This window comes from Camarhynchus parvulus, chromosome 6 (assembly GCF_901933205.1).
Source record: "Camarhynchus parvulus chromosome 6, STF_HiC, whole genome shotgun sequence".
In the NCBI taxonomy this organism is placed as follows: Eukaryota; Metazoa; Chordata; class Aves; order Passeriformes; family Thraupidae; genus Camarhynchus; species Camarhynchus parvulus.
Window position 1 is genome coordinate 30,883,161 of NC_044576.1, and position 12,479 is coordinate 30,895,639.

The window sequence follows — 12,479 nt, forward strand, 5'->3', positions numbered from 1 at the left end:
ATTTACTGGATTCTGATCTGGGCTGGGGAGACCAGAGAATGCTGGATCACCAGCTTCATAAAAAAGACAAAGATTTAAAAGGCAGGGCTATTCATGTAGCCCTTGATCTTGCAACTGTGCATTCCAGCTCATCACAGGCTTTATGTTTCCAAGTCAGGAGTTTATAGACCAAGATTTTGTGGAACAAAAGTCAGCAGACAACATATTGCTGCCCAATGAAATCCTGCCCTTTAGCCATGTCAGGTATGACTTCATGCTGGATTCAGCAATGCTGCCTCACACTCTTGGAGGTGCAATAAACCCACAGAGCACCATTCCTTTGGTTTGTGGCCCCAAAAAGCACCACTGGTGTTTACAGAAACTCGTTAATTCCTTGGAGTTGCCACTAATGAGAAATACTCTTGTCTTTGGTTACCAGCTGTGTTTCTGAGCACTCCTCTGTGGAAGCATTTCTTGTTTTGTGGAAGCATTGCTGGAATGGACCATCAGGGTTAATAATAACAATTAGCTCGCCCATAAACCAGTACTTCTTGCAACATCACATTTCAAAGGGTTTTTGTCACGTCTCCACCCTTCAGGATGATTAAATGGGAAATGATTTCACCATAACCTGAACAGGCACATCAACATTTGCTAGCAGGTATTTCTGACAGCTTTCAAGGGTAATATGAGAAAATGAAAGATGAGCTTAAACACATAAACAAACCTGGACACAAAATGCAGAATAGATTTCCCCCCCAATTCCTAATTTTCCTTTGAAAACAACACATAACTCCAGTGTGTTATTGACACAGTTTCACTGAACCCTTTTTCTGCAAGAAGCCCCGCTTATACCACATGCCAAGAAACGGTAGAAGTGAAAGATGTTTGACCTAAAATTGATGTTCTCCGGGGTTGCTTTTGTGGAAAACTGGATTTCTGGCAGGCAGAGAGGCTCAGCAGCCTGGCAGGAGCAGGGGGAGGCCGGGCTGAGGAGGTGTAACTTGTTTTCCCTCTCGCCTGGGGTGGAGGCAAGTTGGTTGTTGAGCAGGTTATGAAGGTGGGTCCCGGAGAGAAAGCCTACATTTCATGAGTCTGAGGAGAAGTAGGAGGAAAATCAGGTGAAAACTGGCGAGGTGAAGATGGAAGGAATGGTTTGAAGACACACTCTAAAAGTGTCAGTGAAGCCAAAGGTGCCAGATGAATCCTGGAATGTAAGTGCAACGTTAAACATCCTCTTGTTTGCTTCCTCTTGTTCAGCTCAAAAAGCCATGCCAGAGAATGACTTTGCAGTTGTGCAGCTCAAAAGTCTCTGCAGGCTGAACAGACCAACTTGGTACCACTGAGCTGTTTCTGAGATATGTAGCGTTCAAATAATTTCAATAATGACATGTAAATTGTGAAAGATAGTGTAGAAAGATGATGAATATTATCTTTTGGTTAAGCTATGTTTATTTAATGGATGGATTTTTAGCATGCTTGTAATGTTTATTTGAAAGTCTATACATATGATAAAGCACTTTTAGTTTGCAACCTAAGCAATGCTTGTGCATTGAATGATTTAGTAATAATGTATGTAAAAAGGATTACAGCAACACTGTAATCTAAAAAATTATCTTAGCACTCTGCAATGTAATTCACACTTTAATATTATTATTGCTTGTTTCATTATTGGAGAATCTGTAATGTCTTTATTTCCTATTTATGATATTTATCTTCATTATTAAGCAGATGGTAATGTGAGAATTGTGTGAAAATTGTGAAATTTCATGCTCAAGGGAAAGAAAAGAGTGGGTAGACAATATGATACAATGTGTTAGTGGAGATTTTTGACAGCTGGCACTTCTGCTGTGCTCTTGTCATTTTCTACTTTGATTCCTGTGCATTTTAATTTAAAAACTGTAAAAAAAGTATTGTTATCTTTCAACTCAATATTAGAACTTTGGCCTCTATTAGCAGCTGCTGTCTTTAACAGTGAGTATGGCTGAGCTGGTACAGAAATATTGACAGCATATTATGCACTGGAGTGAATTTACTCTAAAATAAATAGGACAACATTATGACATACATTGGCTAATCTATTGAAGAGCTTGAAGAGCAAAATCTGCATTTTGCACAATTGATATACAAGACCCCACCCCAAATAACTAAAGAACTCCATGGGGATGTGGGAGAGTTTCATTCATTCCCCAGTTTATGCTATGACTGCAAATGCTTGTGAGGGCACAATCTGAATTTTCAGGTGTTTCCACATGATGTCTGTAGGGACAGAAAAAGATCTGGGAAGAGAAAAGCTCAGCGGGTCAGGGGAACAGAAATGCCACAATGTTCACTCTTGAAGAATTGTGCTGGCTGTTGGGGGAAGCACATGGCTATGGTGGAGTTATTCTTTCCCTCCTGTGCATTTAAACCTTAGTCAGCTGCTCTAACAGTGTGAGAATGCTTTATTATATCAATACACACTTAAAATATTATAATCTTAATGTGTTGTCTTGGAACACTTCACTGGGCTGAGGCTGGGAAGATTTGTGTGTGTACATTACTCCACGATGGAGTAATTCATACTTGGGGAGCAGTGATTTTGAAAATGTTGTATCCAGTCTTCAGCATAGCTCAGAACTGTTTCTAAAACTGTTTAAAACAGGAGAGGATTTGGCAGCATTCTCAGCAGATAAAACCTCACGTTGCTAATTAATCACTGGAAGTGCAATCCTGGCCCCAGTGGTTTCAACAGGAGCAAGTTCAAGCACTGCTGTATCCCCTGAAGACAATCAAGTTTAAACAGAACACAGCTTAAGAGCACAGCACCAAACTTCCCTCTCCACAAGCCTCCTGTGAAGAAAAATAATATTTCAAGTTTTAAAAAATGTACTGTAGTAATAAGTAACAATATTCCTTAAAAGCTTGAATGGTGTCCTTATGTTTCAAAGTGCAATCTCCCTTTTACAGGCTAAGTTTAATGGAGTTTTTCTTGACACACACTGCAGAGCAATCCCAAATTCTTTGGGGAAAAAAAAACCTGAAGAGACTGCAATAATGTGTAATTTTCACCTATTCAGTAATACAATAAATACAATGAATTTCAATGCATGAGCCCCCAAATAAAATGTCTAGGACAAGAATATCTGTAAGTGAGTCTCTGGTGTGGACTTTTACTATTGAGTATCCTTTAAAAATGTATATATAGAAATCAACAATGCCTGGGGAGACACTTAACTCTAGAACTGCTCAGAGATTTTTTTGAAATTAAATAATTAGAACTGAACTAGTATGAAACCAATAGTAATTATGGTAGGCAGATCCTTTTAAGTCTAAAGGAGGTGTTTAGAACACAACATTGTAACAGAATAATTCCTAAGAAAAGCAGGCAACAATGCCAGTGATCAGGAGAAAAAAAATCTATGTACTCTTTCTCTGAGTGCTTTGATTGAAAATTCTTTGTTACAGTGATATTCAGGTTTAACACCACGGTTCTGACAATGTGAGCAGGCAGCTTGGTCCAGGAAATTCAAGAAATAAAAATGGTTTGAATACAATTAAAACAGTAAGGTTTTCCTATGGGCTGTCCATCCAAAGTGACTTTGGCAAGGAAAACGTCTTTCTTTGGCATGTTCAAATGCCATGGGATAATCCAGAGTAACAAAGCTGAATTTCAAGGATTGTCTTTCCAGAAGACAGCAGAGAGACATGAGGAAATAAAAGCATTAATAGTTCTTTCCCCCAGTTTGTGATTTAGAATCATTGTAAGGCTGAATGTCAGGAAGGGCAGCTGGCTGGGTGGCTGAGATGACAGCCCTTCACAATTTCCAGGGTTTTTTGTGTTGTTTTATTTTGGTTTGGGGTTTTTATTACAGCACATTAAGAGCTTTTTCTTTTCTTCCAGTGATCTTTCTTTAATTGCTGTGTGATCCTGGACATCAGAGTTGAGATGGGCAACGAGAACAGCAGTGCAGAGAATGAGGTGAGTGTGACAGGGCAATTGTTCTTCCTCCCCTCCTAGCCTGGAGCAAACCTTTCAGAAACTGCTTCCATGGGCCACTTACCCCATATTTATCTTCTGCTCCCCATTACACTCATATTTAAGTGTCATTAATGGTAATTGAAAGCAACTTGGTGTGGTTTTTTTCCTTTGGCAATGACAGTGCTCCAAAGCATCAGGGCACTGTTTGGTCAGTACAATAGTTACTGACATTTAGGAGTTACTACTGGGAAAATAATCACAGCAAATATTTCCTTATATTGCCTCCCTACTTCACATTTAGGGAAGCTTTTACCCTCAAAAATCAACATCAGATTCAGGACTGGGATTCACAACTGTAGTCATGAACCCACAAATGACCACTGCATCTCTTCTTACTTCTGTGATCGAATTGCCACCTGATTATCAGTGTAGGGTTTTTATGGGATGTAGGTGCCACTAAAGGAAGACTAATTCTGTTAGCAGGGCTGGCTCATTCCAGCCCCCCAGCCTGGGGCACCCCAGCATCAGGCACATCCCTGAGCAGAGGGAAGGGCCCAGGGTGGCAGCCAGGGTCAGGAGCAGTGTCCTATGGCATCACAGGGGATGGCAGCCCTGGGGAGGCTGAAATGGGGTCCTGGGCCGTGGGCAGGCCCTGGGAGCTGGGCAGTGCCCGTGGTGGCCTCAGAGCCCTGGCACACAGCAGCTGCTCCTTGCTCAGAAATGACCTTGCACTGCCTGTGGCCCCATCCAGGACTTTGCACCCGTGTTCCCAGGGTGTGCTGCTAATGCATGGTGGTGTTTGGGGGTTTATTTTTAGATTTTCAAAAGGAAGGCAGTGAAATGCTCTGGCTGCTGGTGTACAGTTACATTAGAAGTTACTATGCTGATACAAGTTTAATAAAAGTTGTAATTCATTAATTTCAACAATTAAAACACTGGTATATATATTTTCCTCTCCTCTTCCATATGTTGTGGTAGCTGCTAAAATGCATTAGGATTCATTTTGCTTCCACTTCAGGTATCAGCAGATCTGCTGCACCTTCTGCATTGCAAAGTGGAGCCTCTCAAGGCAATCAGTATTACAACTATTACAGATTTCTTCATAAATAATTTTTAGAAGAAAAGTCTTCCATATTTCAAGGATATTTGTTTTATTGTTAGCCCAAGATTTGGTCCCAGCTTTCCTCAAGGTTTGGGAAGAGGGGAATGCCTTAATTTCTATAACTAAGTAAAGAGAATTTCTTCTCCATAGTGTACAGCTTGCACTCAGGAAGCTTTTGGAAGTCAAATATATTTGTTCGGGAGTCATCCTGAGGCTGAGAAGACTTTACTTAAAAACAACTGAATTTATCAAGAAATGTAGTAAAAAACCTCCTCTAAAAGGAAAGGAAGCTTCTGGTCTCCTTTTCAGACTTATAAAAACCAAAACAAAAAACCCATCCAAAGCAAAGCAAAATATGCTAAAAATCCAAATTATTTAAAAAAACCCCACTATTAACAGAGAGATAAGAAGAAGTAGCAACAAAACTTAAATATTTTGATTTTGAGTCAGAAATTCCCCAATGTCAATAAAGCCATCCTTATACCACCAAGCCAAGGAGCACAGCAGGTAGTGGATGATGAAACTGGTTTGCATGGTTTGCGTTCCAAATGTTAGCACCAGGCTTGGCTGCTCCTTTTCTTCTGCATCTGCTTCTGGCTTTTGGGTTTTGTGACACTGACTGCACATTTGCAAGGCAGATACATTTAAGTTTTCAGCAAGTTGTAAAAAAAAAATCTGGTTTCTTTTAACTTTTTTTTTCTTTAGTAGCAATCAATCCTTTAGAGAAGCAGCCTGTGCTTGACCCCCTTTGCTCGCTGCCTTTCCTTCCAACCCTAACACCACTGAAATAGCTCAGCTGGGGTTGTTCTTATGCTCAGAACCAGTTGGTCAGAGTTGTTTTTTATTTATGTGTTTATCAGAGAACTCCCCTGCACGGCTCGTGCTCTCAGTGAGTCATTTGGAAGCCTCACACATGGTTTGCATTAAAGCTGGGAGAGCCTGTGCTAAGTTTAGAACTCATTTAATGAGTGGGAAGATCTGTGGAATAAATGTGCTACTAGGAAGATTGTAGTAGACACTTGGAGAAAAAGTAAATACCCAATATGTCTTGTAGAGACCAGCCTCTGAGGAGAATATCAGCTAAATTTAGTGGCAATGAACAAAGAAAATGCTTGGATAAAACAAGGCTGGGGCCAGCAGTAAGTTTAACAGTGTGATTTCATATACACTGATCCTAACCATGCTCTGTTTTGCTGTAAAGCACACCAAGTCCAAACTGCTGAGAGATTTTAGGATTGTGCCCTGCCCTATTGCAGTGGCACAGATTGTTGAGCTTATGCTGAATTAAATATAAGCTGATTCTATGATGCATTTTCCTTGAATGGTGAAACTCCATATGAAGAGAAACGTCTTCAAATTGACAAAGAAACATTCTGGATTACCAGATACTTTGACCCAGTTTGATGCTTGAGATCCAGCCTTTAGCAGGCCAAATGCAGGTCAAGTCATGGATGTGTTCTTTAATGAGAAGTGCTGCAGTTTAGGGAACTGTAGAAGGTCTCAGCTGTTGTGCTGCCCATCAAAAAAATCTTTCTTAATCCACCCATAAAAACCTGGGTGTGTGGAGGAATGACATTGTCATTGACTTTACTGGACAGCCAAATGTCCAAAAATCATCCACTTGGCCTTAATGAAAGGAAAACACTTTGACAGAGACTGATGGAACTGCCCTTCTTCAGCCCTGCACCTCTGGATAGTCTGGGCTCAGGTGCCAGCTCATAAAGCCACACTTAGAAATGAGACCAAGCTAAGCAGGACCAACAAATCTGCTCCCTAAATGTCAGAGACAGTCAGGGACATGGTCTGTGGGATGCAGAGTGATCCCAGATGTGTCCCAGCCTCATCCATGCTGCTCCAGGGGCTGTGCAGAGAGCTCAGGGACAGCTCCCAGAGTGACTCCACGTTACAGGATTATTATTGACTTCCCTGACTGTATTTTATCTTTATTTTTACTTGAATGCTGCTATTACCAGGGCAATTTTGCTCTTACTTTAAAGAGGTGGGTGGAGGCTGTTAAAAACAGAAAGAGTTCTTTATAACTGGAGACATGAGCATAAAATTTTATAAAACTTGAATAGGCTGCATTTTCTAATATGGAATACTTTTAACTCAGGGTTTTAATTCTTACCACTCAGAGTTCTGAAGAGGAGCACTGTCATATTCCACAGCCTTTCTCATGACTACAGAAAAGTAAAAGTCACCAAGTAATTTTAATGCTCTTTGAAGGTGAAAACTGCTGCTGAATTGAAGTTCCAGTAATGCATCTCCTGCCCCAGAGTTGAAGAGGGAATTTCAAAGTCAGTTAGACATAAGTTATTTCTACATATTTTGCTTTATCCTTTCTTCCTCTTGGTTTTCTGAAATAAGCAAAAAAGCAAACAAAGCTGGTTATTCCACATCTCTATTATTGTTCATTTCTCTTTAAACATAGATCTTAATGTGTGGTTATCTTTTTGTTCCTGTTTTCTGCTGTGAAATGTGGAAGAAAGGCAACGCTTGCCAGAGGGGCCACAACTTCTCAGGAGTCTGGAGCTGTCTGGAGTTGTCCTGCTGTGATCCTGCTCAGATTTCTCCACTTATTTCCTAGGAACAAATCTGACTGCTGAGCATCCTGCAGCTAATATTCTGCATTATTACCTTTTCCATCATTCAGCTGATTTCAGTCCCTCTGAACTGGTGGCTTGTGACCGTGTTCACAGGGGTCTTAGGATGAGGGAAGAGATGAGGATTTGACTCCATGTTTCAGAAGGCTGATTTATTATTTTATGATAGATATTATATTAAAACTATACTAAAAGAATAGAAGAAAGGATTTCATCAGAAGGCTAGCTAAGAATAGAAAAAGAAGGAATGATAACAAAAGCTTGTGTCTTGGACAGAGAGTCCGAGCCAGCTAGACTGTGATTGGCCATTAATTAGAAACAACCACATGAGGCCGATCACAGATCCACCTGTTGCATTCCACAGCAGCAGATAACCATTGTTTACATTTTGTTCCTGAAGCCTCTCAGAAGAAAAAATCCTAAGGAAAGGATTTTTCCTAAAATGTGTCTGTGACAGCGGCTCTGGTTAATTGCTGTGATAATGAATCTCCCTTCAGACCCTGGTGCTGCAGGGATCAGCAGGGGATGCTGGGCTCAGCAGCAGCTCTGTCCCAGTATTCAGCCTCCAATCCCACAGATGGGAACTGAGCAAACCCCTCTGAGCTCTGGGGCTCAAACTGGATGGTTACACACTTTTTGAACAGTGCAGTAACATCTCTATACATTCCATTGTTCATGGTCAGCTGGGAACAAAAACTCTTCCCCAATTTTCTGTGCAGTAATTTTGCCTGGAGCATTTTAATGTGATTCTCTGTTACCCTGCAGGGGCTCCTCTCTGGGTTTGTTGTGTCCACTGGGATTCACAACTTTTACTCCTGAAATTATGGTTCTCTTTCATTTTTCCTTCCATTTCATCCAGTGCATATCAGGATGTCGCTGTCAGTTGGCTACATTCTGTTCCTGATGCTTACAGTTCTGACAGACCTCCAGCCACCACTTTAATTAATTAATTCTTACTTCCAGTGGTAATTGCTGCTGGTCCAATATTCCATGGTGAATAATGTCAAGTATTTCTTCAAGTTTACTCGAAAAGAACATTTTGTTTCCAGAGAATTATATGTACTTTCATGCAAATGCAGCAAATTCTGGGACACTTCTCACTGCAATGAATAATTATGATTCACATTATTATTTACATCTTTCTTGTGAGTGAGGGAGAGGGGATGAAAGAAGAAGATTCAAAGCGGTGGCAGAGTTCTTAATTTGAAAGTATAGTGAAAAGGAGGTTGGGAGACTGGTCCTTCTCTTCTGAATTAATGGTTAAAGCTTCCTTCACAACTGTAAAGCCATCATCATTTCTCATGGGACGTGAATTTATGGGTAGAGATGAAAAGGAAAAATACATTATATTTATAAAGTTCCTCTGTAATTATTTACTACATTTCTCCATTTAAAAAACAGTGTGAAAATGTTGGACCTGCATTTTCCACAGCTCTGAAATGACTAGGCAGGCAAACACTGTTGGCTGGGAAGCACGACAGAGTTTGGGACTCAACCTGGAAATTATTTTCCTGTAGTGCTTTACTTGAATCCAACAGCATCTTCTCAAGTCATTTATTGCCAGGCTGCTAAGGACCACTCAGCAGAAAGCTGAATTACATAAAACTGCACTAACTGAAAATTGCAAGTTAGGGGAAGAAGATTTTCTTCCCAAGTTCATCGCCTTTATTCTCTCTCTCTCCTGCTGTATCTCATGCACCTGCCATCCTTAAGAAAATAATCCGGGCACTCACCAAACACCAGGAAAGGGACAAAGGAAAACAACTGCAGCCAGACTGTGAAGATACAAAGCTAACTCTGAATTTTCCTTTGCTTGCTGACCACAGATCACATTAGGCAGGTGGGAAGGTGAAGTTAAGGAGAGCCATGGAGGAGTTGCTTAGGCTTCATTAACTCTGTGCATATTCCTCCAACACAGCCAGGCTTCTCAGGTGTTTGAGAAAACACCCATGTTGACATTACAAGAATCTCAAGAAAACAATCTGGTGCCCTCAGTGGATTGGAAGAGTCACAAACACAAACACTGAAGCCTGAAAGTTTGAATTGTTCCTGCTGTGGCTGTGTGTTCTGTGAAAAAAAGCTAAATCAAGGATAAGATGGTGACTATGAGTATATACACACACACCCCTACACACAGCAGTGTTTATTTTTGTGTTCACAGCCAGAGTCATTCCAGTAGGTGTTTCTCAGGAGGAAAAGCAGCCCTTTATCTCTAAGAGAAGGTCATAGGTACTCACAATTCAAAGCTGTAAGAATTTTTCAAATGCCATTGTTACCATATCACAATTTACTTTGCTTCTTGTATTTGTGAGAAGCAAATTAAATTAAATGAGAAGCCAATGCCAACTTTTTGCATTCCTGCCCCTTTGAGGGTTTTAATTAGACTAGGTATGAACTTAAAATTCTCCTCCCGTGAGAGACAAATAAACCACGCCAGAAGCAACAGCAAATTACACCATTACTGATTAAAGAAAAAATCTACTGTGATTGCAAAATTCTGTACAGAGACTCCCTCAAGGATGGTCTGCTCTTCCTATCTGATCATGTCATAATTACACCCAACTGATGGAGCAGTCACAGTGTTTGGGAAGAAAAGCAAGAGGTCATGGCAGGCATCCCCTGCAAACTGCTGTACCCCAGCCACTCTCACAAAGGGGCAGCAATGCACCAAGCTGTTTGCTAAAATCACATTTAGCTCCCTTGCAAGGTGATAAAACTGAGTTTTAGTGTAATTCTTCAGATCTAAAGTGTCACATGGAGCTCAAGCTTGGCTCAGTGTATTAGGTAGTAATTTGTTACTGTTCTGTGATGGCTCACTGGTTTTGCTGACCAGTGTTCACTGATTTTAATGTAAGGTTCCAGCTGTTAAAGCAATATCCATTCATATCTACTTATTTATTTTGGTACCACTTCTCCAAACAAGGGAGAGAAAATGACTCTCCAAAGAGATGAAGTTTTAAAACTCTTAACTTACAGCTTGGCTACTGTTCCTGCAGAACAACAACAAAAGCCAGAAGAGTGAAAAGGCGGTTTCAAAAAAAACCTTTTCTGTCTTCAAAATTTTCAAGAGCCATTTAAAAACCCTGATTTCCCAACCATGTAAACAACCTCTAGCAGACAGTAGCAGACAGACTTTAAAAAAAAGAAGTCTGTTCAAACACCTCCCTCCTCCAGCTTGTAATGGAAGACATGGAGGACAAGGAAAGGCAATTTCTGGTTTATTGACTGAGATTTGTAAAGGCTTGCTCCAGCTTCCCCTCCACGAAACCAGAGGGAGTTAGAGGGACTGGAAAATTAATGTAACCCTTCAAAGATCACTCTGAGCTCCTCAGAGCTCTGGCAGGTTCCAGCAGTGCTGGAAAAGGATGAGCTCCTTGGGGGAATGTGGCAGGGGGCAGGAGGAAGCAGCTTTTAGAGAGAGAAAGGAGGAAGGGGAGTGAGGCCAAGCTCACCTTCCTGAGGGCTGGGTGGGAATGCAGGGGGTGGGAGCAGAGCTGAGCTGTGCCTGGTGCTGCTGTGAGCTGGGGTTTGGGAGCTGGGCTCTGCACAGGCTCCCAGGCAGCATTAAAGGCATTTCTTTCTGCCGTGATAACTCCAGCGCAGCAGTGCACGTAATCCTTTTGGCTGCAGTGTTAATGGAGTTCTCTTCCTTTTTTCTTTTAGCATCCTGTTCAAAGTCATTGGGAAAATAAAGTGATCCTGTAGATTTACTTTGTGTTCTTGCAGACTCCAGTGCTTCTGGAAGTCAAATATATTTGTTCAGGAGTCATCCTGGGGCTGAGAAGACTTGACTTAAAAACAACTGAATTTATCAAGAAATGTAGTAAAAAACCTCTTCTAAAAGGAAAGGAAGCTTCTGGCCTCCTTTTCAGACTGGAAGGGTTTAATGGAAATTACGTTGCATATTTCAGGAGAATCAGTTGTATTCATTTAAATATTGTTCTGCCTTAAAGGGGAAAAAAGTATGAGCTGTTTAGTTTTGTTCCTGTTGTTTTTATGCTCTCTGTGACAAAGCTGGTTGGTTTGTTGTTGGGTTTTTGAATTAGCCTAGACTTAAAAATGCTGAGAACCTCTGCGTTCTGGTTTTTATTATAATTATTTTAGTCTTCCAGTTAACTAACTCTTTATAATGAGAATCCTTTTACACTTGAAACAAATACAGAACAAATTTAGCTGCAAGCTTCTGTAGTCAATCACTTCAGAGGCTGCATGTATTGGAACTCAAAAGTAATTTATTTAACTGCAGCTGTCTGATGGTACTTGTGAACAAAACACAGTCTTTATATTTGTTTTCACACGTGTTAATTAAAAATTTAAAAAGCTTGCTTTGCAAAGCTAGTTCAGCACCTGATTTGCATAACTAGCTTAAATTTAAAAAATGTAATCGAAAAATTGATTTATGTTTTTCTGCTGTCTGGCTTAGATTCACAAAGCATGTTCTTTTGTATGATTACATGAATACATTACATGCAGGAAACCAATATATAAAGATTTTCTATATATTGGCATATTAGTAGCTCATTTTGCATGTAAATATCTCCATTAAGATTTATTTTAGATTATTGCAAAATACTCTTTTGAGCTTCTTTTGAACATATGTGTGTGCTTTTACCTTACTAGGTACTAGAGCAGCTTTTTGATCACTCAAACATCCAACAGAAAGAAAGAAATAAAGTGTCCACAGTTCCAATTCCTCTGCTCCAATAGGGCCTGTGCTGCTAAGATTGTTTTAATACTTGTTAGATTTGGTAATGAACTGCAAGAACAAGAGTCAGATTTTTCTGTGGCCAAAGTCCTGTACTGAGACTGCACCATGTAAATTAGTTAATGGCTT

The 12,479-nt window shown here is 40.4% G+C and overlaps 1 protein-coding gene across 1 annotated transcript in view; it reads left to right on the top strand.

The window, feature by feature from the left end:
• The first annotated feature begins 1,066 nt into the window (after nt 1–1,066).
• TACC2 (transforming acidic coiled-coil containing protein 2) overlaps nt 1,067–12,479 on the top strand; it is a 116,577-nt gene continuing 105,164 nt past the window's right edge. The window contains 2 exon segments of the mRNA XM_030950686.1: nt 1,067–1,193; nt 3,863–3,940. Of these exon segments, the coding sequence (XP_030806546.1) occupies nt 3,908–3,940 (33 nt within the window). The 5' untranslated portion in view covers nt 1,067–1,193; nt 3,863–3,907.